Source organism: Halichoerus grypus, chromosome 5 (genome assembly GCF_964656455.1).
Source record: "Halichoerus grypus chromosome 5, mHalGry1.hap1.1, whole genome shotgun sequence".
Taxonomy (NCBI): domain Eukaryota; kingdom Metazoa; phylum Chordata; class Mammalia; order Carnivora; family Phocidae; genus Halichoerus; species Halichoerus grypus.
In genome coordinates this window covers 35851478-35876357 of record NC_135716.1, presented here as the reverse complement: position 1 = coordinate 35876357, position 24880 = coordinate 35851478, and the positions used below count along the sequence as shown (strand labels likewise).

At 39.7% G+C, this 24880-nt stretch overlaps 1 protein-coding gene and 1 long non-coding RNA gene across 3 annotated transcripts; one reads left to right on the top strand and one right to left on the bottom strand.

Moving 5' to 3' along the window:
• Positions 1-333: 333 nt before the first annotated feature.
• On the top strand, positions 334-4768 carry LOC118523260 (uncharacterized). Its single transcript, XR_004911021.2, has 3 exons — positions 334-474; positions 1877-1957; positions 4378-4768. It is a non-coding gene; the product is annotated as an uncharacterized LOC118523260 (long non-coding RNA).
• Positions 4769-5580: 812 nt separating this feature from the next.
• Positions 5581-23000, bottom strand: PABPC1 (poly(A) binding protein cytoplasmic 1). 2 transcript variants are annotated; one of them, XM_036072726.2, is made up of 15 exons: positions 22283-23000; positions 18973-19166; positions 18658-18773; positions 16247-16386; positions 14537-14631; positions 14082-14219; positions 13789-13884; positions 10722-10994; positions 10411-10501; positions 9274-9384; positions 9035-9189; positions 8278-8362; positions 7698-7828; positions 6845-6938; positions 5581-6028 (listed from the first exon to the last, which is right to left on the bottom strand). In XM_036072726.2, exons 1-14 carry the CDS (start codon positions 22473-22475, stop codon positions 6846-6848), a joined length of 1911 nt encoding a protein of 636 aa, XP_035928619.2. In that variant the 5' UTR covers positions 22476-23000; the 3' UTR covers positions 5581-6028; position 6845. The 2 variants fall into 2 exon arrangements, with proteins under 2 accessions (XP_035928619.2, XP_035928620.2); XM_036072727.2 differs by having other exon boundaries at positions 16256-16386.
• Positions 23001-24880: the final 1880 nt, after the last annotated feature.

Here is a 24880-nt window from a genome sequence, read left to right as displayed (position 1 = left end):
TTTTTTTTAAGATTTTATTTATTTATTTGACAAAGACAGAGAGCACAAGCAGGGGGAGCTGCAGGCAGAGGGAGAGGGAGAAGCAGGCTCCTTGCTGAGCAGAGCGCCTAACACAGGGCTCGATCCCGGGATCCTGAAATCAGGACCTGAGCAGAAGGCAGACGCTTAACTGACTGAGCCACCCAGGTGTCCCAGATACTGTATTTCCTTGATAGTGTTTGTAGGTATGTATTTCCGCCTTCACGTTTTGAAGTAGCAAGCACTTTAACATATTATCTCCTCTTTGGTTCTTAACATTTCAACAGGCTGGCCTTTCTTTTGTCTTCCAGATTGTGGTGCTATAGCTCAAGTTTGTGGTTTCTCCCTTAGGCACTGAGCTTGGCCTATTATCTGGGCATCTTCTGTGTCTGCTGGAGCTCGTTCTTGGGAGGCACTTGGGAGTGCACACAAGGAGCCGACAGCAGAGGTGGGGAGGTATGGGTTTGGTATTTAGAGTACTGAAGGTGCCCACAGCCTGGTGCGGGTGGACCCCGGCGTGGGGTATTCCCAGAGGTTTGTGGGCAGACTTCCTGTTGAAGTCCTGACAAACACACCTGCTGTTAATGCCCTCTGACCTCCTTATCTGCCTCCTTCCCTTTCTCCTTCCTCCCTACAAGTCACAGAGGTCCTTCCTGAGAAATCTGGGTGCTGCTGAAAAACAGGTTTGTCTCGCACAGTTGTGGTAGCCTGGCGTCCACTCACCATTTTCACTTTCCATCTCCTCTGCCATAGAGGTGTATTAAAGCCCAGCCCTTGCAGTATCACCCTCTGGAGGCGGGACTGCCCTGCTTGAGTTCCTCCCTCTCCTTTGCATCCAAACCTGTCTCTACCCTTCTCTGCCTTATTCTGATGGCATGCTGAAATTTCCCCTCTGGAGGCTGGCTTCCATGGGTTCTGTCAGTTGGTATCTGCCCAATTTTGCACTCTCCAGGCTCTTTTTATCCCCATCACAGGGGTTCACCAAATCCCTTGGATCTGTAGCCCTTACTGAGGACCTGTTTATTTTGGGGGGGCACAGGTGGACTGGTGTGTCCCTTGGGGTAACCTGCAGAGGCACTTTTGCCCAGTTATGGATGCCTAGTTGTCATAAAAGGGGAGAGGAAAGAGGAATGACTTAACATTACCATGATTCTGACATCACTTTGAGACAGTGATCTCTGAGACAAGACAAAAGCTAAGTTTAAATGACAAGAGAAAAAAATTCTATCTTTAAAAAGTTATTATCTATTCATATTTTGATAAAGGAAATACACGGAATTCCTATCTGTTGAATTTTTTCAGCGTAAAGGATTAGCAAGAGAAATAAAAGCTAAATTAAAGTAAAAGCTAGTAATAGCACTGACTCAAGTCAGAGAGCCTAGAGTTCTAGATTTGGCTTTGCCACTTACGAGCAGTGGGTGTTACTTAAAACATACCTAATTTGCTGGAAATTTCTTCTTTAGCAGCAGCACTTGGCATTATATCAAACGCATTTCTTAGAAACTGTTGAGAAAATGTTCATACCTTCCTAATCGGCACAGAAATGCAATACAGGGGTCAGAAGGTCAATTTCACAGGTTTAAAAAAAAAACTCATGATAATTAAAAGGTTTTGATTAAATCCATTTACCAATTAATTCCAAGAGAACCTAGAATGGAAATACGAATGAGCTCAGAAAAGCCATCACAGGGTTGCTAAAGGAAATGTCTGATATTCCCAGGCAGTCCCTGATGCTCAGAAGGAAGGAAAATATTCTGATTTAGAATTTTAAGCTCAGCTTCATTAAAGACCTTTTTCTTCTAAATAATGACTCTTTCCTTTGGTTTTTTTTTTTTTGGCTGCCCTAAAATATGTCAAGAGAAAAGCATCTTTGTTTTGGCTTCCTACCGCGTGCTTTGATAGACCTGGGTCATGCCACCTCTCGCCCCCCAGACTGAAGGTAAGCCCAAATACCTGCTTTTTCAGAACTTTTTAAAAAAATATTTTTTAAATAAATGGACTTTTAAAAAGACCGTTTACCCCGAGCCTTGGCATGAACTGTAGAGCCTGTGGGTCTGGATTCAAATTCCAGCTTCACCATCACTTACTATGTGCTTTTGGGCAAATCACTGAACTTCTCAAAGCTTCAGTTCCCTCTACTGTAAGACGGGAGTGTATTACTGAATCTCACAGGGTGGGCTTAATAATAGTGCATGTAAAGAATTCACTTGGTAAGTAAACATGCTGTACATGCTCAATATCAGCAGTTAACACTTAACTGGTTCAAAAGCAGGCATCTTTCATGATTAGAAAAGATTCCATGACTTTTCACGCCCTGCCCGAAGACCCCCTCATCTATAGCAGCCCGGCACTGCTTGTCAGTGACAAGCGCCATTCCTCATTAGTTCACCATTTTCGCTGTCTGCCGTAATTATGGTGCCACCAAATTACCAGTGCATCACAGTTGGTATTGTAAATTAAGTCACAATGTTACTTGTAAAAAATAAAATCTACTCAAATTTAAAAATGGAAAGGACAGGTCTTTAACATTCAATTTAGCATCAGCTCATTCTATATTACAAACGTATAATGTTATTTTTTACTTGGGGCGGTACGTTGAAAAAAAACCCACTATATAAATCCATCTGCTCATATATACCTTATCAACAGTTATTACACAACTTGTGGGAACATTCCAAAAAAATACGAATATTCTTGACGTCTAATGTGAAGGGCTTTTTCTCTACAGAAAGAATGTTAGTTTAGACTAATAAATATCCCATGTTGTTTCAAGTTTTCTGGGGATAACGTCAGTAACAAAGTAGGTAAATTGCATGTTTTTCTACCTTTGTGGATAAGACCATCTTTTCTTCCCAAGTTGCCATGATTTTGAGGTAAGATAAAAAGCTAGGATAACACCTAAAATTTGAAATTGGGTTACCCTCTAATTCTGCCATGTAAATGCTTAACACTTGCACCTACGTGGTTTAAAAAGACTCGGCAACATCTAAGTTATCAAAGTGGTAACTAAGAACCCTTAAATCAAACCAATCCGATTGTCTAACTGAAGAGGTTATATTTCCAGAAGAGTCCGTATGAAGCCTAGAAAAAGGGCAACAGAAATCCAGTGTAGCTTTGGCGTTGTCCAAAGGTGTGGCTGTCCTGACAAGGAGACTCAGATGTCCTCCTGACCAGTTGGTCTCCTAGCAGAGTGGTGTGCACCAGATTATTACAGTTTAAGGATACTGGCCAGCGTACTGACCCAACTCCACCCATTTTGCTTCCAACTTCAACCAAACTTCTGATTCACTTTGTTCCCACGAGAACTGTGTTATAGGGATAATGTACTCATTATACCCAAATATCCAGGTCCTCTTCAAAGTCATTTACTCACTGCAAATAAATAATCTGGGACCACGGTTTTACATCAAAAGATTAAGAAAATTTCAAAGTACTCTCCACAATGTCACTCACTTGGGATCCGTTAGTTTGATGGGAAGGTAAGAAGTATAGTCAAAGATGGGATACTATGAAACAAGATACGTTACCATGCAAGTCTTCGGGGGCGTGTTGAAATGAAGATTCTAGGCTAAAAAGTTTTCAATTAGCCTAGATTATACATCCAGTGTCTACAGAAAAACACATCCTATCAATTCGTCTGAAAAGTTCCAAAGCAGCCACAATAGGCTTTAGAAAAATGTACAGTAGCACATCAGTGGTCTTACTCAGTTTCACTTCAAATCCCACATGAAATTAGGTGCTTTAAAATAAACTATTGTAGATTATGACCTATATCTTTGTGATACAACTAGCCTTCATTAATTGTGGTTATTATGTTCTATGAAATCTCGCTAACAATGTATTGGCAAATATTGAATCATTGCTCTTAGGGGCATTAGGTACCTGTAAGCAGCCACATTTTCATAATATCCTTGCTTTTGTGTGTTCCTGTTTAAAGACACCTTATTTAATATATAGTTAACCTTGAACTCCTAGCCAACAGCTCTGTAACTTATGCCTGAATGAAGCTTATCTACCTTCCTGAACTTAGGGACACCAGACAGCACCTAAGCACTATGCTTAGGAGCAATTTAAACAGCACAATCACCAACAAACACAAAAATATCAAGAACATGGCAGTAGATAGACCTCAAAAAGGAGACTTGTTTATGGTATGAAAACTGAAAAAAGGTTAGCAGGCTTATTCGACTTCAGCTGGGAACGTGTTTCAACTCAAATTTTCAGTGCCATGTTGGCAAATGACTGTAAAGGCATGCAGATTTCTGGGCTATAGGTAACTTTTGCTGAGTAGATGAATTTGCAAATATATGATCAAGTGACCAACTGTACATTATTTTTTTTCCTAATTCCTACAAGCAGATCACAAAGGTCTACTTCACACTTTTGTTGGTTCCTCTCAACAGTCATGGAAAGTTTGCTACAAGAACAGATGGGGACGACAGATCTTCTCACACAAGAAGTCCCAACTATGCAGTGTACAAAGCAAGCCACTACCGTCTATGCAAATCCTATCTGCTACTTTAAATTTTGGAATGTAAGTGTGGAATTTTATGGATACAGCTTCTAAGGTGTCTCAAACTAAAGTCTCTTCCTTTAAAGTCTCAAAGCTTGAACCATTCTGTATTCAAATTTGAAAAAATGGTATATACTTTTCTGCCTTAAAGCATCGAAAAAAGCTTTCATTGTGACTAAGAGAAATTGTTTTCATCTAAGTAAGTATTCTGTCAGCCTCTTAAGAGGGTGAGTCTATGGTCAGACAAAATAAAAAGAATTAGAATGCCTACTGGGTGTAGTATTTAAGCCATAGGGGTATGTGGGGGTTAACATGTACATCTTGAGTTTCAAGAGAAGCAGCTGAGGTGAAAAGCATTGAAAGCTTCATCATGCAGAGAAGGATGACACTGTCATAGTCATGGTTTTATCTGGATTATTTGCTCAAGAGCTGGTGTTGAAATAATTTTAGCATGGTCTTAGATATATCAGATGTGCAACTCAGAAAGCTTAACTTTGTTAGTAGTATATGTGGAGAATGGAATAGAAATTAAAACTAGACCATTCTCCAAAAGTGTATTCTTAACTGCCAAGGGTATTTTTTTTCTAAATCCATCTTCTAGAGGTAGAACCCCAAAAACTGAATTTTCACAAGTACTTTAGGGGACAAGGTATTAGTTGATGATTGTGACTTCATTTCCTATCAAATTAAAGGTCTTTTCAAAAATAAGGCTTAAAACTAATCCTAACTTTAGGAGCCAGTGCTGTTACTGTTTCACACCATATGATGAGGGGTTAAGCTAATTAACTTCCAGCTTAGAAACCTTACACTGGCATCATCTCAAAAAATGTTAAATACAGATATACCCTGGTTCAAGAATTCACATGGAAATCTAAATTCATACGACAAATTGGAGAAATTCTTGTGCCCCTTTTCCATAAAACAACTATGATACCCTTGAACTTAACTGCACCTTTTTCATGGAAGAGGTTCTTCTGCCAATTCCAGCTTATCACCTATTTGTGCAAAACCAATTACAAAGAGAAATGAAATAGCGTAACATCACTGGGCACTGTTTAAGGAATTTTTATTAAAGCAAGAATTTTATAATCCAAATTACGTTTCCTTGCTCAGTTATCAATTCTGTTATTTAAAACAGAAGTGACATTCTGAGCTATTCCACAGTAAAGAATTACAAAATTAAAGAAAGGAATGCTTTAAATTTTTGTACTTTGCTGAAAATTCTTTTTCCCAGGGTCTATAAAACATTAATTTGTTTTTATATTTTACTATTTTTTTGTTTTTTTTTTGTTGTTTTTAAATCAATAAGTAATCTAGGACTAGCATTACATTTGCTAGACCTGGCATTTGCTCGGTACATAAGGTTCAAAGTTTCCTTTCCTTTTTTTATTTATTTTATATTTTGCAATGTTTTTTTTCCATAATGTTTAAGTTTTTCGATGTTTAGATATTTTTCTTCGGTGAAGCACGAGTTTCTTTTCGTGGTCCCTGATCAATCTGTGAATGCAGGGAGAAAAAAAATGTAATCAAACTTGCCAAGAGGCTAGGATTTAATGATTCTAACTGCTAAAAATAATCATTACATAAAGTGACAGGGCAGCTAGTTATTACTACACTGGCAATCAGACTACAATGTATAAACGTATCAAACATAACACTGCAAATTTAAAAAGTGTATAGCACGCAAATGGCCAAGTACCAAAAACAAAACAAGATGACCAATACTGGCACTTGTCAGTAGCAAATTTAAAGCCCATGGCCAAATTCAGTCTGCAGCCTGTTTCTTGTAAAGTTTTATTGGCACCCGGACACAACTATTCATTTATGTAATGTCTAGGAGTTCTTTCACACTAAAACTGTAATAATTACAACACAGACAACATGGCCCACAAATCCTTAAGTATTTCCTATCTGGTCCTTTACAGAAAAGCTTTGCCCAATCTCTGGTCTGGGCTACACAGCTCCATTACCCCATTTCTTGGAAGTAATGAAGGATAAGAGTGCAGGCCCTGGGCAACTCTCAGTATTGCAACCCAAGGAAAGGTATAAGCTATGAAAGTCCTGGGAGAATAAGTACACAAAAAAGCCAAGCCCATTTAATACAAATTATAATACAAAACGTTTGAAGGTGCTTGGATTTCAAAATTCAAGTCAAAACCAGGCTAACAGGTAAAATTTCTTTTAGTTTCTATTTCTACTTCTTTTTGAAAAGTTAGCAATACATTTGTATTAATGGTAAAATGAATTTTTGTAAAATATGCTCAAACTGATAAAAACAAGCTTAAACCAATAAACCCAGGGAGGAACACTCACTTTAAACAGTTGGAACACCAGTGGCACTGTTAACTGCTTTCTGGGCAGCCTCTTTAGCTTGGTGGGCTTGTAGTACAGCTACAGCTTCATCAACCTAAAAAAACAACAAACTGGCTCTGAAAAGGAGTAACTAAAAGAATTTCAAATTCACAACAACATATAAATGTCCAACAAAGGCAAACTAAACTCCTTTCCTCATATGCAAGTGGAAAGAACTGCTTTCAAAACAAAACAAAAGGGACGCCCGGGTGGCTCAGTTGGTTAAGCCTCTGCCTTCGGCTCAGGTCATGATCTCAGGGTCCTGGGATCAAGTCCCGCATCGGGCTCCCTGCTCAGGAGGGAGCCTGCTTCTCCCTCTGCCTGCCGCTCCCCCCTGCTTGTGCTCTCTCTCTCTCTCTGATAAATAAATAAATAAAATCTTTAAAAAAAAACAAAACAAAAAACCATTTCAACTGTATCCATATCCTTTGGGGTTCTACTCCACCACTATTCTAGAATTATGAACCCTCTTGCACTTCTTCCTCTCTCACCAAAACTCGCCCCAAAGTTGAGAAACAATGGCAAACATCTCTCTCCTCACAAACAGCAGCACAGAAGCTGGAAGTGAAACCAAGCTCTGCCTTTGCCTAGCTGTGTGAACACAGGGTACATTTTCAACCCCCGATTACTTGTTTCCCCATCTAGATTACAAAATGGGGATAACAGCACCATAGGTGGTGGTGGTGATTAAAATTTATAAAACTCAGAACTGTCCATGGTTTATATAAAGCACTTAGTAATGTTCAAGTTTCTACAAAAAGCCCTGGAATACATAGTATAAGAGGCTGTTAGATAAATGACAAATTTAAATTACTTTAGAACGGAGAGACTCTGGAGACTCAAGCATATGAAGAAGTTCTGAATTATCAATCTCCAACAACATGCCAGTGATTTTACCAGCAAGAGTAGGGTGCATGGCTTGAATTAGAGGAAAGAGCCGTTCACCTAGGAACAAAAACATACAAAATTCCCCAGTCAGAAGAAGTGTAAAGGCATCCACCATTATTAGAACTAGGGTAAAGAACCTGACTTTTGTATATAGCAAATAGATGCTAACCCCAAACCCACCATTTTGATAGTTAAAAACCAATTAAGATCTACCACAAGGCAATGAAGTTGTTAATTCTGTGCTTGACGTTTCTTTTTCATTTACTTCAAATTCCCTCCTCCAAAAATGTAGTGGGATCCATGGCAAATAATGCCCTATTATCCTAATCATCAAAAGCCAAGTATTTAATTAAAAGCCTGGAACACTACTAAGAAGTTTAGCAGACATGCCAATTCAGACCAATCCTGTAACCTTAGGCCTACTTTTGTACCTAAAAATGATAGCTAAGTATCTTCCCCATTTTCTAGTCTCTCTGTAACTGACTAGGTGGGACAAAGGCACTTACCCAACATTTGCTTTTGCTCTTGAGGAGGGGCAGATGCCAACATGGAAGCAGTCAAAGGCTCCTGACCTTGTACATGAACAGCAGGCTAGAAAAAACCAGGAATTTTCCTAAGTTTAAAGTACAGAAGTAGGGGTGTCTGGGTGGCTCAGTCAGGCGTCCAACTCTTGATTTCAGCTCAGGACATGATCTCAGGGGGGTGAGATCGAGCCCTGTGTCAGGTTCCGTGCTCAGGAGGGAGTCTGTTTGGGATTTGCTCTCTCCCTCTACCCACCTCAAATTGCTTTAAAAAATTCTTTTAAGTCCAGAAGTAATGGCACATACTCACTAGAAAAAAAATCACTAAATGATGAAGACTGCACTCTAAACATGAATAGGAGAAGCTGAGTCCCTCAGAAGTACAGACCAAGGTAGTCTTTTCTACCCGGAGTATTCTTTTGAGCTCTATTTCTATTATGTTCATGACAGTTTGGGTCTCGGGGTCAAAAAAAAAGAGGGTGAGCTAAACCTCACAAACTGTATTTCACCCTTTCTTCCTTACAACTATGCTTAACAAAGCTCTCAAAGCACACAAATAATTCAGGGTAAGGAATGCTGAATGCCTGTCTAATTCCCACAATAGAAGACATTTTTACATACAGTCAATTAATGGGACATCAATTAGCAAAACGTTCTAGATAGCTTCAGCTCTCATAATTGTTTTCAGTTTCTTTGACTGCAACCAAGGACTGCCATCTTTATACAGAAATTAAAGGCCTACCTGCTGCATGGTGACTTGTGGCTGTGCATTAAGATGCTGTTGAGGATTGCGAACTCCCGCAGCGTACTTATACTGTGGAACGGTGCGGACAGCAGGTGCTGCCGCGGCAGCGGCCGCCGCAGGACGTGGCCCCATCGTCTGTGTTGATGTGTTAGCTAAAAAATAAACATGGCGTTTTGTACTTTTACCTCGCTTTTTCAAACTGGAAATCAATTTTTACAGAAAGTGTTAAGGCTTACCAACACGCTGTGTCGACATGACTCGTGGAACCTGTGAAGAAGCTGGTCTCATGGTACTAAATGGTGGTCTAGGAGCGGCTGGGCGGATAGCACCGGGCATATTTTGGAATGCTACATTTAAAGATATGAGAACACACATTAACTGGGAAAAAACGCACTGGAAGTGTTCAATGCTTTGTTAGAGCTGAGATTTGAACAAAGGAACGAAGAGTGACTAAATGCAAATATCGTGTTTTAAAGCTAAGTCTCTCACCTGCCATTTCCCCAGACTTCCCAGACCAGAGAATGAATACATAAAAACATACATTCAGAAGAACAAGGACTTCTTATTATCTGAACATGACACACAAACCTGGTTCCAAGTGCTGCTGCAACAGAGCACTGGGCCACAAGGCAAGGCTAAACATGCCAGGACTCTGATCCTCACACATGGAACAAGATTTTTTAAAACTACTGCCTAACCAAATATGAAATTAAGAGTTGGATCCATTCCCAAACTTATAAAAGAAAATCAAACCAGCATGGAAATTACTGTCTCAATAAGATAGGAAGGGTGAGGCATTTCAGGATTCTTCTTAAAAAATACGAGGATCCTGGTGGGAGGAATAGGGTGGCTGGGTGATTGATAGACGCTGGGGAGGGTGTGCGCTATGGTGAGTGCTGTGAATTGTGTAAGACTGTTGAATCACAGACCTGTACCTCTGAAACAAGTAATACATTATATGTTAAAAAAAAGATAGCAGGAAGGGAAAAATGAAGGGGGGGAATCAGAGGGGGAGACAAAGCATGAGAGACTATGGACTCTGAGAAACAAACTGAGGGTTCTAGAGGGGAGGGGGGTGGGAGGATGGGTTAGCCTGGTGACGGGTATTAAAGAGGGCACGTACTGCATGGAGCACTGGGTATTATATGCAAACAATGAATCATGGAAAACTACATCAAAAACTAATGATGTAATGTATGGTGATTAACATAATAAAAAAAGAAGAAAAAATACTAGGATCCCCAAAATGAACACCTATAAGCCTAAATTACAAAAAGCAACAGTTAATATACTGTTGAAATATAACAGCTAATCTATCTCACATATTTTTAGTCCAAATAATTCACAACCTTAATTAAAAACAAAAGGCTTACGATGAGGTCTGGCACCCTGAGCAGTCCAGCGAGGACTTGGTCTTAGTTGAGCAATTTGGCTAGGAGGATAGTATGCAGCACGGTTCTGAGTCTGTAGAAAGCAAACAGACGCATCATGTAATGAAAAAAAGCAATATTGCAGCTAGCTATATACTCTGAGAACATTCAGCAAGTCCTTACACTCAAAGCATTTTTTCAAGTCTAATCACAATTCACATGTTCCAATCTTAGGCCTTTATGGAGGGCACAGACACTAAAAATGACCAAAACTGAAAACCTGTATAAGGTTTTTATTCTCTTCTGAAACGTACCTGTGGGATAGCTGCCATGAAGTAACCTGAAGGAGGTGCTGGCTGGTAGGGGTTGATTACAGGATTGGGCACAGCTCTTACACTTGCCATTCTCTGCATATACTGGTTAGTGAGGTGAGCCTGGCGCTCTTCTTTGCGCTGAGCTAAAGCTACATACAATGGCTTGGTGGCCACAATTCTACCATTCATTTCTGTAACTGCTTTTGTGGCTTCTTCTGGGGAGGAGAAACATACAAAACCAAACCCTTTGCTGCGACCACCCTCCATCATAACCTATTAAAAGACAAAAAAAAAAGTTAATTCAATGACAGAATGAGGCTCTGAGAGCATTACTATTACAATTACAGCTACTGACTCAAATAAGTAAACACTGTTAATGCTTTCTTTTTTTTCCACAATTTTTCCTTAATACCTAAATATTAAGGGCAAGCTATACACACGCATCTCAGCCAAGCAAGAGAAAGTAAAGAGGTAGACATAAGACAGCAAATGTGCTAAGATTTTAGATTGTCAACAGAATATTAAGGTTTAAGTAATCTGAATGGTACAACCAAGGCCCCTACTAAAATTTTAGCAATTCAAGTTGACAAGGTGCTTTACTATTCTTTAGTGGTGAAGGGGGAGCAGCTGAATCTTAGAACATCCACATTTCAAAATAAAAATTTCACATTCAAGACCAAAGGGCCATAAATATTGGCCAGGAGGAAGCTTTCAAATACTGAAAAGATCTTCTAAAGGAGCAATGACGAGATGCAAAGAACTCCTCACTAGCCCTGCAACATACATAAGCATGTTCTACAACTACATTCAACGGTATATGGTAGCACAGGACAAACAGGAAAGAGTCCAATGACCTCACTTATAAGTGGAATCAAAACAAAACACCAAAAACCAACCAAAACCCAAAAAGAAAACTGAGCTCATGGTTGCTGGAGGCAGAGGGAGGTGAGCAGGGGAAATCAATTAAAAAGTACAAACTCCCAGCTATAAATTAAATCCTGGGAATGCAATTTTGTTAACTATGTATAGTGATGGATTATGATCATTTCACAACATATACAACACAAACCTCATTATGTTATACACCTGAATATGTCAGTTGTACCTAAAACTAGACCCTAAAACATACCCACCCATGCAGTTATGGGAATTTAGTGTGTTAAAGTTAACATTTTAAAATAACACAGAAAAAATGGACTTTACATTATACAGTACACAGTACATTGAGACAACCGAGAATTAAGTCACATCTCTCATTCATATCACACTGAAAAATCAAATTGCCAAACAGATTCTGAATCTGAACATAAAATGCAAAAATATGGGAAAAGATGACACAAAACTCCCGAAGCCCTAAGTTAAAGACTGGGAGAGAATATTTGCAATTGAAAAAAAAGGCTGACATAAAATCTCTCCAATCAATAAAAAGACAACCAATCTAATATAAAAATATACAAACAGGCAGAACTAGTCAACATATGAAAGGCAGGTCACCACTGGAAAAGATGTATACCACTTTCTACTAAATTGACAAGACTAGCAAGAATTTGTCCAGCCTTTTGGGACAATTTGGTTGTATCATTTTTAAATATACTCACTAACCAGCTATTTTAATTCTAGAACTTCAGAAAAACTGGCATTTTTGCAAAGATATGTTTATTAGAATGGTGGGTCTAACAGTGGAAACACACAAAGCAACCCATATGTTTATCAATATAGGTTACAGTAAAATAAATTACGGTATATCTATACAATGAATACTCAGCCCTTAGGGGGAAAAAAAAAAAAAAAAGCCTGAAATGAATATATGTATCTAGACCTACTGTTAAGTAAAACTGCAAGTCACAGAATCTGTATAGTACGATCCTGGTCTTCTCAAAATTGTTTATACATCTACAAAAAGCATTTGGACAAACATGAAAGATTATCTGGGAAGGACACCCAAATAGGAGATATGGGAAATCACCTTTCACTTTTTACCTTTCTGCTTTGATATTTTTTCTCAGCAAGCATTACTAACACAGGACCTCTTCCTCCAGAATAAACTCTTGCCAAATTTTCACATCCTTGCCACCAAGGAGTGATATTATGATCCACAAAGGACTTTAAAAACTGATGCACAATATTCAACTTCAACAACTTTCAGGGAACACACTAAGGGTAAAGACACCCAGGAGTAAATTCTAGCAATACTCCAAGTACTCAAAAGCATAGGGTAAAACACAAGGTAACCCCAACTCTTCATTTTTATTTGTATTCATCTAGCATGCCCCTAACATTTCCTATCACAGAAGCTTCCTTAATCAAGTTGCCAGGAAAAGATGAGTAGGAAGATCAGCCATGAGGTCATTCCGGAGCACTGAATTTTAATTTTTCCTGTACTCTTGAGAATCTGACTAAAGTTTTAGACACTCCTCCCATACCCCAAAATACATATGCACAAAGCTTTACATACAGAGGAATTCTTGGACCATGGACATCAGAAAAAAACACCTGGAACAGAGGTTCTTAAATCAAAATCCCAGAATTCAGAATAGAATCGTACTGCTGTAATTCTTCATTTTTGATTTCAAGTGAAAGAAAATCTATCTTTACTGCTAGGGAACTTAAAGTTTGACTCCCCAGAATGAATTGTGTAAGTGAATATAAATTTGCCCAATAACAATTATAGTTCCCTAATAAACTGCCACTTTTAACCAGGAAAATAGTTGAAAAGAGTAGAACAATGCATATTATGTGAGGATCAATCACTAACTATGGTCAATGAATGCAGCCTTCCTCAGGAAGAATTCAGAACTCATCCCCTGCAAAAAATAAACCATCAAGGCTACAACATCTACTTCAAATTTGAATGTCTGTTGAACAATGAGGCAAAAATTTGATTTCCAGAAAAGGAAGGAAAAAAAAAAAAAAAAAGACTGACTTTTTTGGAAGAAAAAAAACAAACCTATGTGACTATTCATTTTACAAAATAAGAAAAATACTCTGGCATATTAATGTGAAATTTACATATGCATTATCAATGGGCATGAATATTCCCCAAATCTTAAAATACCATACGCTTTACCTTTGCACTAGTGATTGTACCAAAAGGAGAAAACTCTTTCCGGAGACGTTCATCATCAATACCATCATCAAGATTTTTCACATAAAGGTTAACACCCTAAAAAAAAGAAAAAGAAACTGTAGAAAAAGAAAAAGAAAACCACAGTGGTACTTAAGCACACTTCCTAGTATTTTTATCCCATGTTTCTTCTCCTTTCCCCTCACAAACCCTCCAGTTACCTGGCAGTAACTGAAATGAACATAAAATAGGTTTCCTCATCCCTGTCTTATTTTGCTTGTCAATTAAAAATGAACCTGGTATCTGGTGATCCTATCTTGCTTCATCTGTTCAAATTTGCGCTTAAGTTCCGTCTGCCGTTCCACTTTTTTCTGAGCTCGACCAACGTAAATTTGTTTTCCATTGAGCTCCTTTCCATTCATCTCATCCACAGCCTTATAGAAATCACAGAAATTTTAATTACTAACTTGCAATAGAGAAATTCATTTCTTTAACAATCAAGAAATTGTGTTAGGTTATGAATGCTAAACATGGACCCTTCATAAAAACTTGGCTTCAATGTTTTGGGAATATAAATTCCCAATTTATACCCCCAAAACTAATACATAAAATGCAAGTAGTTCAAAAGAACACATGTAAGACAGCCAATGTAATGCATGTACATTTCAGTATGAGAGCAAGGAAACCTATCATCTCCCTTATAAAATACAGGAAATTCATACTATCTTTAGTTAGTATATTTGAGTCTTACTTTCTGTGCATCTTCATGCCTTTCGAAGCTTACAAATCCAAAACCTTTGGATTTTCCACTTTCATCAGTCATTACTTTCACACTTAAGGCAGGTCCTAAAAAAATTTTTTTAAATGATTCAAAGGTATTCCACACAACATTTAGTTTATACATTTTAAATTGACACACAAAAACAAAGCCATGAAAAAAATAAAAATTAAAAAATAGTCTCTTCAAAGACCTTGTATTTCTACTAAGAAGCTAAGTACTCTATTCCCTGAAACACTTCTCCCTCCATTTAAGGAGGTACATGTTTTAGACAATTCTCCCTCCATTTAAGGAGGTACATGTTTTAGACAATTGTGAAGGATGAAATTTTATTCTTAGTGCAAAACAGATTTGCTTTTTTTTAGCCAACAATTTAATTTTTTGACATCAGAATTAAGAAATAAGATTTTCTTAACCCTTGGCCCATTTGACTTTCAATTGAGAGTGGAGGGAATACAGGGTTTGACCCTTGGCAAAACACAGTATTACTTGGAGAAAGTAGCACATATTTGAAGACACATGCCCCAATCCTCCCAAGTGAAAAAGACACTTAACTGAGGTGGGTATTATCTAAGGTAGGTGGGGCCAGAAAAGGTTAAAAAGCGTATTTGATTACAGAGAATATGGAAGATATATGGGCACAGGTAGACTGTTTCTTTTGAATGTACCTCTAGTCCTAAAGCTGTACTTCCAATCTCTATGAGAAATAGCCAAAAAAATATTTGACAAATTTACATATTGGTGGTCACCTCACATAGCATTACTCATTTGGGATCACTGATTAACAATATTCAACTTTAGAAACAGCTTCTAATTAAAAAAGACAGATGAAATATACAAAACCAGTCACTAAAGAGAATTTGGAGTAAGATGCAAGCCACAATTTATCTTGTGTGAAAGGGCAAGTTTTTTGCTCAAAGGAGTGGAGGGTTCAATGTGGCATGCTAGATCGGCAATAAGGTATTAGATTTCCTAATTCTGTATCATTTGAGGTGCTCAAAAAAAAAAAAAAGCCACCTACTTAGTAAGTTCAACAAATGATAAGGGAAAAGCAAATCACCTGCAAAAGCGTTCAATTTAAAGTTCATCTTCTGATCAGTTACAGCTATCTAAAGTGAGGCTGGTTACACTTCACTGATTTAAAATTTAATTAAGTTAATTTGAAATGCAAGGAACAAATTAAGATCCCATGGATTCAGAAGGCCATCCCAAGGAGATATCACGGGAATCAGGATCTCTGGCTTTGTCTTTGAATGTCATTGTTTCAAATTGCTCAAACATGAGGCTTTTAAGACTGGCCAAATACCCTAAAGCTGGCCAGCTTTCCTGTCCCATAACTAAAGACTGCATTCCAACCCAAGTTGGCTGTGTCATGTGCATGCCTCTGATGGGATGGGATCTGTAAGTGCATAAATCCAGCACAATTTTTTACTGTAGCATAACCTTTTAAAATCTGTTCCAATTAGGCAGTCACACCTTACTGTGCTAATACAACACTATTAACATTTATATACTACTTTGTAGTATAATGGACTATCAGTAGTTTAATCCAGATAATGACAATTATTTTTAAATACCGTATTAAGTTTCATTTCATTCACTTTAGTATAAAGTATTAGCCAAAACTAATGTTGAGCAATTACTCAGAACTTTGAGTGTAAAAATTTAATTCAGACACATTACCAAACTTGCCAAAGAGATCCTTAAGGCGCTCATCATCCATATCTTCTCCAAAATTCTTGATGTAAACATTGGTGAACTCTTTTGCCCTAGCTCCGAGTTCTGCTTCTCGTTCTTTACGAGACTTAAATCGTCCAACAAATCTAATAAAATATGTAAGGACTATAAAATTAGGTTCTATTTTATTAAGTTCAGATTAATTAAGCCTGATGGTTGATTTTGTAACTGTTACTGATAATTTCAGAATCTCGAATAAAGAGCACAGTAAAAACAAGTGCCTGAAGTGAAAAAATGGAAGCATAAAATAAGAACAAACCTCTAAACTACAAGAAAAAAGGAAGCATTTTTCTTCATAAACACTTCCCTCCCTTCCTTCTAGCTAACCCAGGGTTAAAGAGATCATGCCTATCAATATAAATGAGTGGGAGAAACACACGAACCATGCCAAGGAAAAGACATAAAAGCTTTCATCGTTGCTATTTCAAAGTGGCCCTTGCACATCGTTTGTGATCTCCTAAAATGGAAATTTAAACTTCTGAATTCTGTACTCTAACACATAACAGCTTGGCAAATTTTCTTTGCAGCATTATCAACTAAATGTTTTAAAAATTTAGTTTTCCCCTAATATAAAAGTAGTACATGTCATTAAAGACTATTGTAATAGACAATAAAGTAAAAAACCATCTTCCATGATACCACCCAAATCATGACTGACTTTTCCTAAGTCTTTTTGTTTTAATGCAGATACCCATGATTTTATTCCTTAACCTTCCCCACCCCACCCATACTGTGGTGCTTCTCCATGCTATTAGCTTTACAAACGTTCTCAATAAGAACATACTATTCCATTGTGGATATCACAACTTTATGCTTTTGTTAATAATGCTGGAACTTAATGAGACTTTCTGTTATATGTTCTTACGATAGAGTTGCAGAAATCATGATAGTTCAAAAGGCATAGAAATGACCTTAAGTTTATATATACAATCAAACTGTTTTCCAAAAGGGTTACACTATTTTATACTCAAAACAGCAATAAGTTAAGTCTTTATTTAATAATCTAGACCCCCACCAATGCTGGGCATTCTTCCCCGCCCCCAAACACATTGATAGACAAACTGTAAGATATTTTCATCTTCTAATACTAACGATGCTAAATATTTCTCTCAAAGATGTACTATTTAAAAAAAAAAAAAGGATGTACTACTTCTAACAATTAGCATTTGTAAACATTGTTCACATTGAGGAACTGCTGGTTTCTTACACTTATTTGAGTTCTTTACACATTACAAAGTCTTTCCTTAATCATGCAGCGACACAAAATTCAAATAGGTAACACCATGTGCGTAATGATTCTTTCATGTACAGATTGACCACAGCACTTAATGAAGTGATTTATAAGAACCACACCTTAAGAGTGATGCAGTGGAGTTGTAAGAACAACCAATCCCAACTCAGATATTTTATAAGATGACCTTACAGCTGAATTTGTCTAGATAATTAAACAAAATCCACTGGCACTAACGATAAAAAATTTGAGATTTCTTTGAGCTCATAAAATCTTAATTTTATAACCTGCAGCAGAAATAGTCTCATAGGTTTTATCAGTGCCATTATATAAAAAGTTTGCAATTTTTAAAAAAAAGTTTATCTCAGGATAGATTAATGATGAAGATTTCTGGCTTAATTCTACTTTACTTTTAAATGGGTGAAGGAAGGTGAAAAGGTAAAACAAACAACAAGTCCATCAATAAATTGTAGTAGTGGGATGCCTGGGTGGCTCAGTCGGTTAAGCGTCTGCCTTCGGCTCAGGTCATGATCCAGTCCTGGGATCAAGTCCCACATTGGGCTCCTTGCTTGGCAGAGAGCCTGCTTCTCTCTCTACCTGCTCTGCCTGCCGTTCCCCCTGCTTGTGCTCTCTGACAAAAAAATAAATAAAATCTTAAAAAAAATAAATAAATAAATTGTAGTAGTATGGCGAAGTAAAGAGCCAACTTAGATTCTGAATTCAGACCACTGGGTTTATATCCCAGCTTATCTGTTGAACCATCATGTAAATACATTTAGCCTCAGTTTCCTCAAATGTAAAATGGGTCAATGACTACGTCAGGAATTATGATTAAAAGTTTCTGTCTAGATTCCTAGTTTTTCAACTATGCACTTATTTTGAAAAAGCTTTGTATCTCAGTATACTTATCTTCTTTTTCTTTTTCACTTGAATGTTGACCAATTGTATTAATTCAGTTATTCGTATGTTACAAGGAGAAAACACAATGATAAAATCTACCAAAATGTGGTTTATTATTTTCACTCCAGCTGAATCTCTTTAAGAGCACAAATATATTAACTTGTAAAATGAATTGATTTGGACTATTAAAAACAGATTTGAAATATGATTAACTATTTATACTTACACTTTGCGATCATTTAGAAGCATCCCGTTCATTTTTTCAATAGCTCTTTCAGCTGCTTCCTGTGTCTCAAAATGTACAAATCCATAACCTTTGGAACCATTTTCATCACAAACCACCTAGGGAAAAATGGATACCAATTTTTCATTACTTGCTATTTAGCATTTTTTCCAGTGTTCAGAGAGAACTTGTCAGCCTCCTAGCCTGGGTATTTGGGAAATAAAACTACCATTAACAGACAGCATAGTTGCTCTTTTAAGGAATAAACTACAAGAAGGTAAAACACTGTAAATGTTTACCTGTCACATTTTTGCTTACCTTACATGAAAGGATGTTACCAAAAGCAGAAAATGTATCATACAGTGCTTTATTATCAATGGATTTGTCCAAATTTTTAATGAATATGTTGCCCACTCCACTTTTGCGAAGTGATGGATCACGCTGAGACCACATGATGCGTACTGGCTTGCCCTTTATAACATCAAAATTCATGGTGTCCAAAGCACGCTCCGCTGCAAGAAAGACATGTTCAGAGTATTACTTCAAAACATTTATAGGCCACTAAAAATTATATAAATTATTATGGGGAAAGTGGTTGGGCACACAGTCCCTCTACCTCTTTAAATTTCAAGATTGCTGGACCTTACCTCACACTAGTCTAGATTTAAATTGTATAATGCTAAAAAAGACAATTACCAGAAACCTCAAATTTCCCATGTTAACAGATGACATATCACCAATGTATTTCTGAAACATTTTTTCCTTTAACTATCATAAATTTAAAATCTCCTTTTGGTTCCTAGTCAACATAAAATCAAGATACCCCTTCACATACAATTTGCTTAATGAGCAATATAAAAGATATTAAGTAATTGTAAATTATCCAGACTTAAGAGCTGTTAGATTTTAAGCATTTTAACTTCTTCCCTTATTACTTGTCAAAATCAATCTTTTCATTGCTTACCACAGCCAATATTCTACAAAAATTAGTCCATTTAAAAATAAATAGATAAAAGTCCCTGGATTTTGGGAGCTGGGTGATTTCAGTGACTCATGGCACAACTTCCTATTACCATGTAAAAAAAAAAGAAAGGTTATATCCATTCGGATCAAGATTTTAATCAGGCCCTCAAAAATTTAATGTGAGGTTGGGCGTACTTAGCTGTATAATGAATACAGAAATTTTGCAGTACCAGGTCTATATAATATTCACAATTCACTCATTAAAGCTTTCTTGACATATAAAACCAATTTTATCTTCAGTCATTGATTTACTTAAGAACTGATCAGTTAATCAATTATTTCTGGACAGTGCTAGAAAATTTCAAAATCTACCCTATGATTTCAGGGTCTATGAAGGATTGAATTATGTGCATCTCTACCATGAAGCACTTATTAAATAATTTGAGACTTTCCACGGAAAAATATATTCTTAAGTAAAAGACATTAGTTCTAAGAGGGAAAAAGCATAGTCCATTTGAAGTCCTGAAACACCAATTTCCAAAAATTCCATGCCAATGTAACTGTAAAGTTATTGAGAGGACAAATTTTCCGGCCACTTCTTTTTATAAATGAAAGCTCCAGTTTCTAGAAGATAGTGACAATCAGCTGTCAGCTCATTATCAATTGACCACACCTACTCAGCTCCCCTAGTTTTTTAGCTGACTTTGCCTGAGCGTCTTTTGAATGAGTCACCTCTTCCTGTTAAATTGGAAACTGGTCACTTTCAGGAGCTATTCTACGAGTCCATCAATGTTACAGTAAATAGGTAAAGAGAAAACCACTGAAAAAAGTATTTGGCAAGACGGTAATTTGTACATATAGAAACCAAACAAATCTAATATGAAAAAAATGCTATCTTCTTTTGAGCAGTTACAGAACTGGTCTACTGGTATAGACTGAGAATACATACAGTGTACTGTAACCATGGTAACCTGAAGTTCAACTTTTCAAATCACAAGAAATTTAAAAAATTGGGTTTTGTTTTAAAATTGTTAAGCTTTCTTGGAAAGAATAACAGCCACTTCCAAAAGTTACATTTTATGGTCTTTAGGATTTGTTCAAGTTTTCTGTCAACTTCAGATTATGATTACCTGTCCCAAAGTTATCTTCCCTAATCTTTAGCTTTCATTCGGTGGTAAATCTCATCCAGAGTTGGGAAAAATTGTTATGGAGTGACATTTGGAGCCACTGCTTACAGAGCAAAAGGGCAGGAAACCTGCAGTGCAGTTTTACAACTTCTGGCTCTGTGTCACTCAACAGTAGTATGCCTACCCCAAATCTTGATATTAACTTTACCTACTGAAAAGCTATCATTAAGTAACTTCAGTTCTGCTGAACTAGAATTAACTTCGAGTGAACTTAATTAAAAATTTAAAAGTAAATTCCTTATATTCTATGTTAGTTGACATGTATTCAAGCAGCTTGGGGGAAAAAAAGCAAAATTGGGCCATAAAATTGAGTGAATCTGACTTTTGGAAGTCAACTGATCCAAATATAAAAGAAAATCCTGGCAACTCATCACGCCACATATCTGTTTGCCAAATTTTGTTTTTTGTGAACTGTTTAACTTCAAAATAAAAAGATAAGGTTAGCCACATTTTTTCCTCCATGAATTTCAAACTTACTGTTATTTTGTTCAATTCCCCATGATGTACGGATTTTCTCGACCACTTTAAAAATTAAAGAAACCTTTACTACTTGAATGCCATTAAGTATAATGGTCCAGTCCACACTATACTCGAAGTTTGCAGCCAAAATTGGTGAATACGTTTTTTTTTAAGGAAAACCTCTCAAAAGCACAGAACTATTTCAGAAGGGAAAAAATATTCTGAATTACCAGTATTACGAATCTAATTTGGATAAAAAAACTGAAATAATCTACACTGCCTGAGAAAACAGTGTATTTCAAAAGGGTCATCCTCCACATCCTCTGCTCCCACCACCCTGTTGTTACTATTAGTGAGAAACGCCTGAACTCGGGGAAAACCCCAAATGCGCGTCTCACTGGTAATTTACATTTCTAGAGCCATCGGTTACTGACAAGTTATTAAGAATGCAATCAGAAACCTGAGGACCACCACATCACCACATTAACTTTATTCTAAGGCCCCGTGGCTCCCCCAGGCGATTGGGCCAGTAGCAGAAACAGGCCTCGGGCCTGTGAGGTTACAGGGTTCAACACGTGGTATTTTTCGAGCACCGAATCGCACTTCCTCCGCGTCCTGGGGCGCCGGCAAGAGCCCGGGGTGGTGCGAGCGCCTCCACCTATTACCAGAGAAAGGGGCTCGGCTCCCGACGCCCCAGAATCCCGCGGCTACTGGCGGGAGCGCGGTGTAAGAACCCAATCTCACCCACCCTCCCGGCGCGTCATCACCCTAAAGTTTGAGAGCGGCTGAGGCCGAGAAAATGGTCGCAGAGGAGGAAGTGGCCAGGCGTGCGGCTGCCGGCAGCGCGGGTCCCCGCGGGCACGGGGAGCAGGGGTCCCGGCGCCTGAGCCTCTCCCCGCCGGCCCTCAGGTGGTGACATGCCCTCCCGCCCCCTCCCCGGGGCCCGCCGGCCTAGCCCGCCCGCCGCCGCCTGCGCCTCATGGCCGCCCGCCCGCCCGCCCGCCGGGCCCGGCTCTCACCGTCCGCCGGCTGCTGGAAGTTCACATACGCGTAGCCCAAGGAGCGGCGGGTGATCATGTCCCTGCAGACCCGGATGGAGAGGATGGGCCCGGCCGGGCTGAACTTCTCGTAGAGCATCGCCTCGGTCACGTCGGGGTGTAGGTCCCCCACGTAGAGCGAGGCCATGGGGTAGCTGGGGGCGCTGGGGTTCATCTCGGCACGGCTGCCCGCAGGGCCACAGGCCGCGACCTTTCCGTGAGAGGAGGAGAGCGAGTGCTGGGGCCGGGGGCCGGAGCCGGGGGGAGGGGAGCGGGGGCAAGCGCAGAGGGACAAAAATCAACCGGAATCGAAAACTACTCAACGGCCGCAGAACGGGGTCGATCGGCTGCCGCTAGCTGCTGGCTGTTGGCTGCCGGCTGGGAAGCGAGGGTGGCGGTGTCGGGTCCGGGCAGCGGGAAGGCCTCGGTCTCTTGGTTCCTTCTTGGAGCTGCTGCGGGGCCGCGGGCGGGCGGGCGGGTCGGTCTCGGCTGCTTCACCGGGTTATTTTATAAAAGAGGAAGAAAAAAAAATAAAAGTCTCCGGCGGGGGAGACGCGGATTTTTTGTAAATTTTTTTGGGTTTTTTAAAAGATTTTTTTAGATTTTTTTTGGATTTTTTTAATAATAAATGTGTGTTCCGAGCCCGGAGCACACACTCCGCACTCTCAGCACTAACCGCCGGGGAGAAGGGGAAGCACCGCCTCCTGCACCCTCTACTTATACCCCCCGCCGCACTCGCCCCGCCCCCGCGCGTCTGACGCCAGGGCCCTACGCGAGCGTCAGCGCCGGAGGAGGAGGAGAAAAGGAGGCGAGGGGGAGGAGGGAAGAGAAAACAGGAGGAGGAAAGAGCAGAGAGGAAGGGAGAGGTGGCGGCGGCGGCTGCTGCGGGTGTGGGGGTGGGGCTGGGGCGGAGGGGCGGGGCTTCTGCGCACGCGCCGCGGCCGGGGGCGGGGCCTGCGCTGCATAGGGCTCGTGGGGGAGGGGAGGGCTGGCTCGCGGGTGGATCTCAGAGGAGTCGGGTGGGACGGCCTCTCCTTCCACACACCCCGCCCCCACCTCCACCCCGGAGAAGCGTTAACCCGTCACCGCGGTGGTGGGCGGTGCGCGGGGCTTCCGGGTTCCTCGGCGCTAACCACCCCCCACGTGCACGGCCGCCCGGGCCTCTTCCCGCCACGGCCAGCCCTGCTCCACTCGCCCCCGTCCCGGAGGGACCCAGGCCACCGGTGGGCCGGCGTGGTCCCCTCCAGGCCCAGTTTCCGAAACGTGCGTGAAAGGAACCGGGGCTGGCTCCCTTTTCTCCTACCCGGACCGCACTACGACTCCCAGCGGGCAGCGCCGCCACGCGCGTCGGCCGCAGAAGCGGTGCCTGCTGGGAGCTGGAGTCCCCAACGGCCGCGGCGCTCGCTGACCCCAACTGGCCGCGGGTCCTGGCCGCCCGCTCGGGGACCCCCAACCGTCCTGGCGCTGCACCCCGGTAGCCGCCCCGCGGTGCTGCCAATAGAAGGGGGAGGGGAAGGTGGGCTTCTCGTCCGCTCGTTTCCGAGCCCTGCACGCCCTTCGGTCTCCACCGGACGCTGTCGTTAGTCAAAGTGGCTTTAATTTGGGAAAGCTGTTTCGGGGTCTTTGTCCGCTTCCTTTTTTAAAGTATCGTGATCACTGTTAACTTAAGCTGCTAGGTTGGAATCTTTGATGCGTGCTATTTCTACTTGAGATTTCTTTGAGGTGGAAAACAGGACTCAAGAAAAATTAATGTTTTTCCTTTAAAGTATGAGTCTCACAGTCGTACATAGCACCACAGAACTGCAAGCAGGCAAAATTAGGAATAGATTCAATGCAGTATTACAAATGTTTAAAACAATTTTATACATTAGTTGTGGACTTCAATAGAAATTCTAAATTTAGTAAATTGATGGCCGTTAAAAAAATACCAGTTTATCGGAATGACATTAAGTCAACATACAAATCCCCACTTTAAAGTAGTAATGTACTTTACAGTTTTTAAAGCACTTGCATAAACATCCTATCATTTGTTCCCTACAGCAATCTTGTGTGGGTGGTGGAGCATGTAATAATTTTATTTTACTGTTAAGGGAACAGTCTCAAGCTAAATGATTGCCCAGTTCATTCTTTAATTCAGTAAACTTTAATGCATGCCAGATACATTGCCAGGTGTGGATTGGGTGCTCTATTGTCACTTAATTAAAATTTAAACCAGCAGAATCCCACATAAGTGCTATTTTGCCCCCATCTTGGTAGGAAAAATATAATACTTTTGAAAAACATACTGCCTCATGAGCTTTATTAGGCAAAAGAGCAAAACTTTGGATTGTGTGTTAGGAAGACACATCTATTACTAAATGATAAATCACCACTCTATTAGAACTCTGTGGTTAAAAATCAATCCATCAATATATTTACTGAATGCCTACCAAGTGGAGAGTACTGTAAGTAAGGAAGATAAATGACAGAAAAAAATTCCTGTCCTCAAGAGGTTTATGATGAGCTCTCTGGTAATCATAAATATCAGCATTAATATCAGTACAATCAACATCCAATCCTAGCATTTTATCTGGCTGTGAC

Bases quoted from the DNA above. Each gene is read 5' to 3' on its own strand.
- PABPC1 (XM_036072726.2), bottom strand. From the start codon at position 22,475: ATGAACCCCAGCGCCCCCAGCTACCCCATGGCCTCGCTCTACGTGGGG. The intron at 9,190-9,273 runs GTAAGCCTTAAC...TTTATTTTTTAG, and splicing joins CATGTCGACACAGCGTGTTG to CTAACACATCAACACAGACG. The intron at 7,829-8,277 runs GTAAGTGCCTTT...TTTTGTTCCTAG, and splicing joins AGAGCAAAAGCAAATGTTGG to GTGAACGGCTCTTTCCTCTA.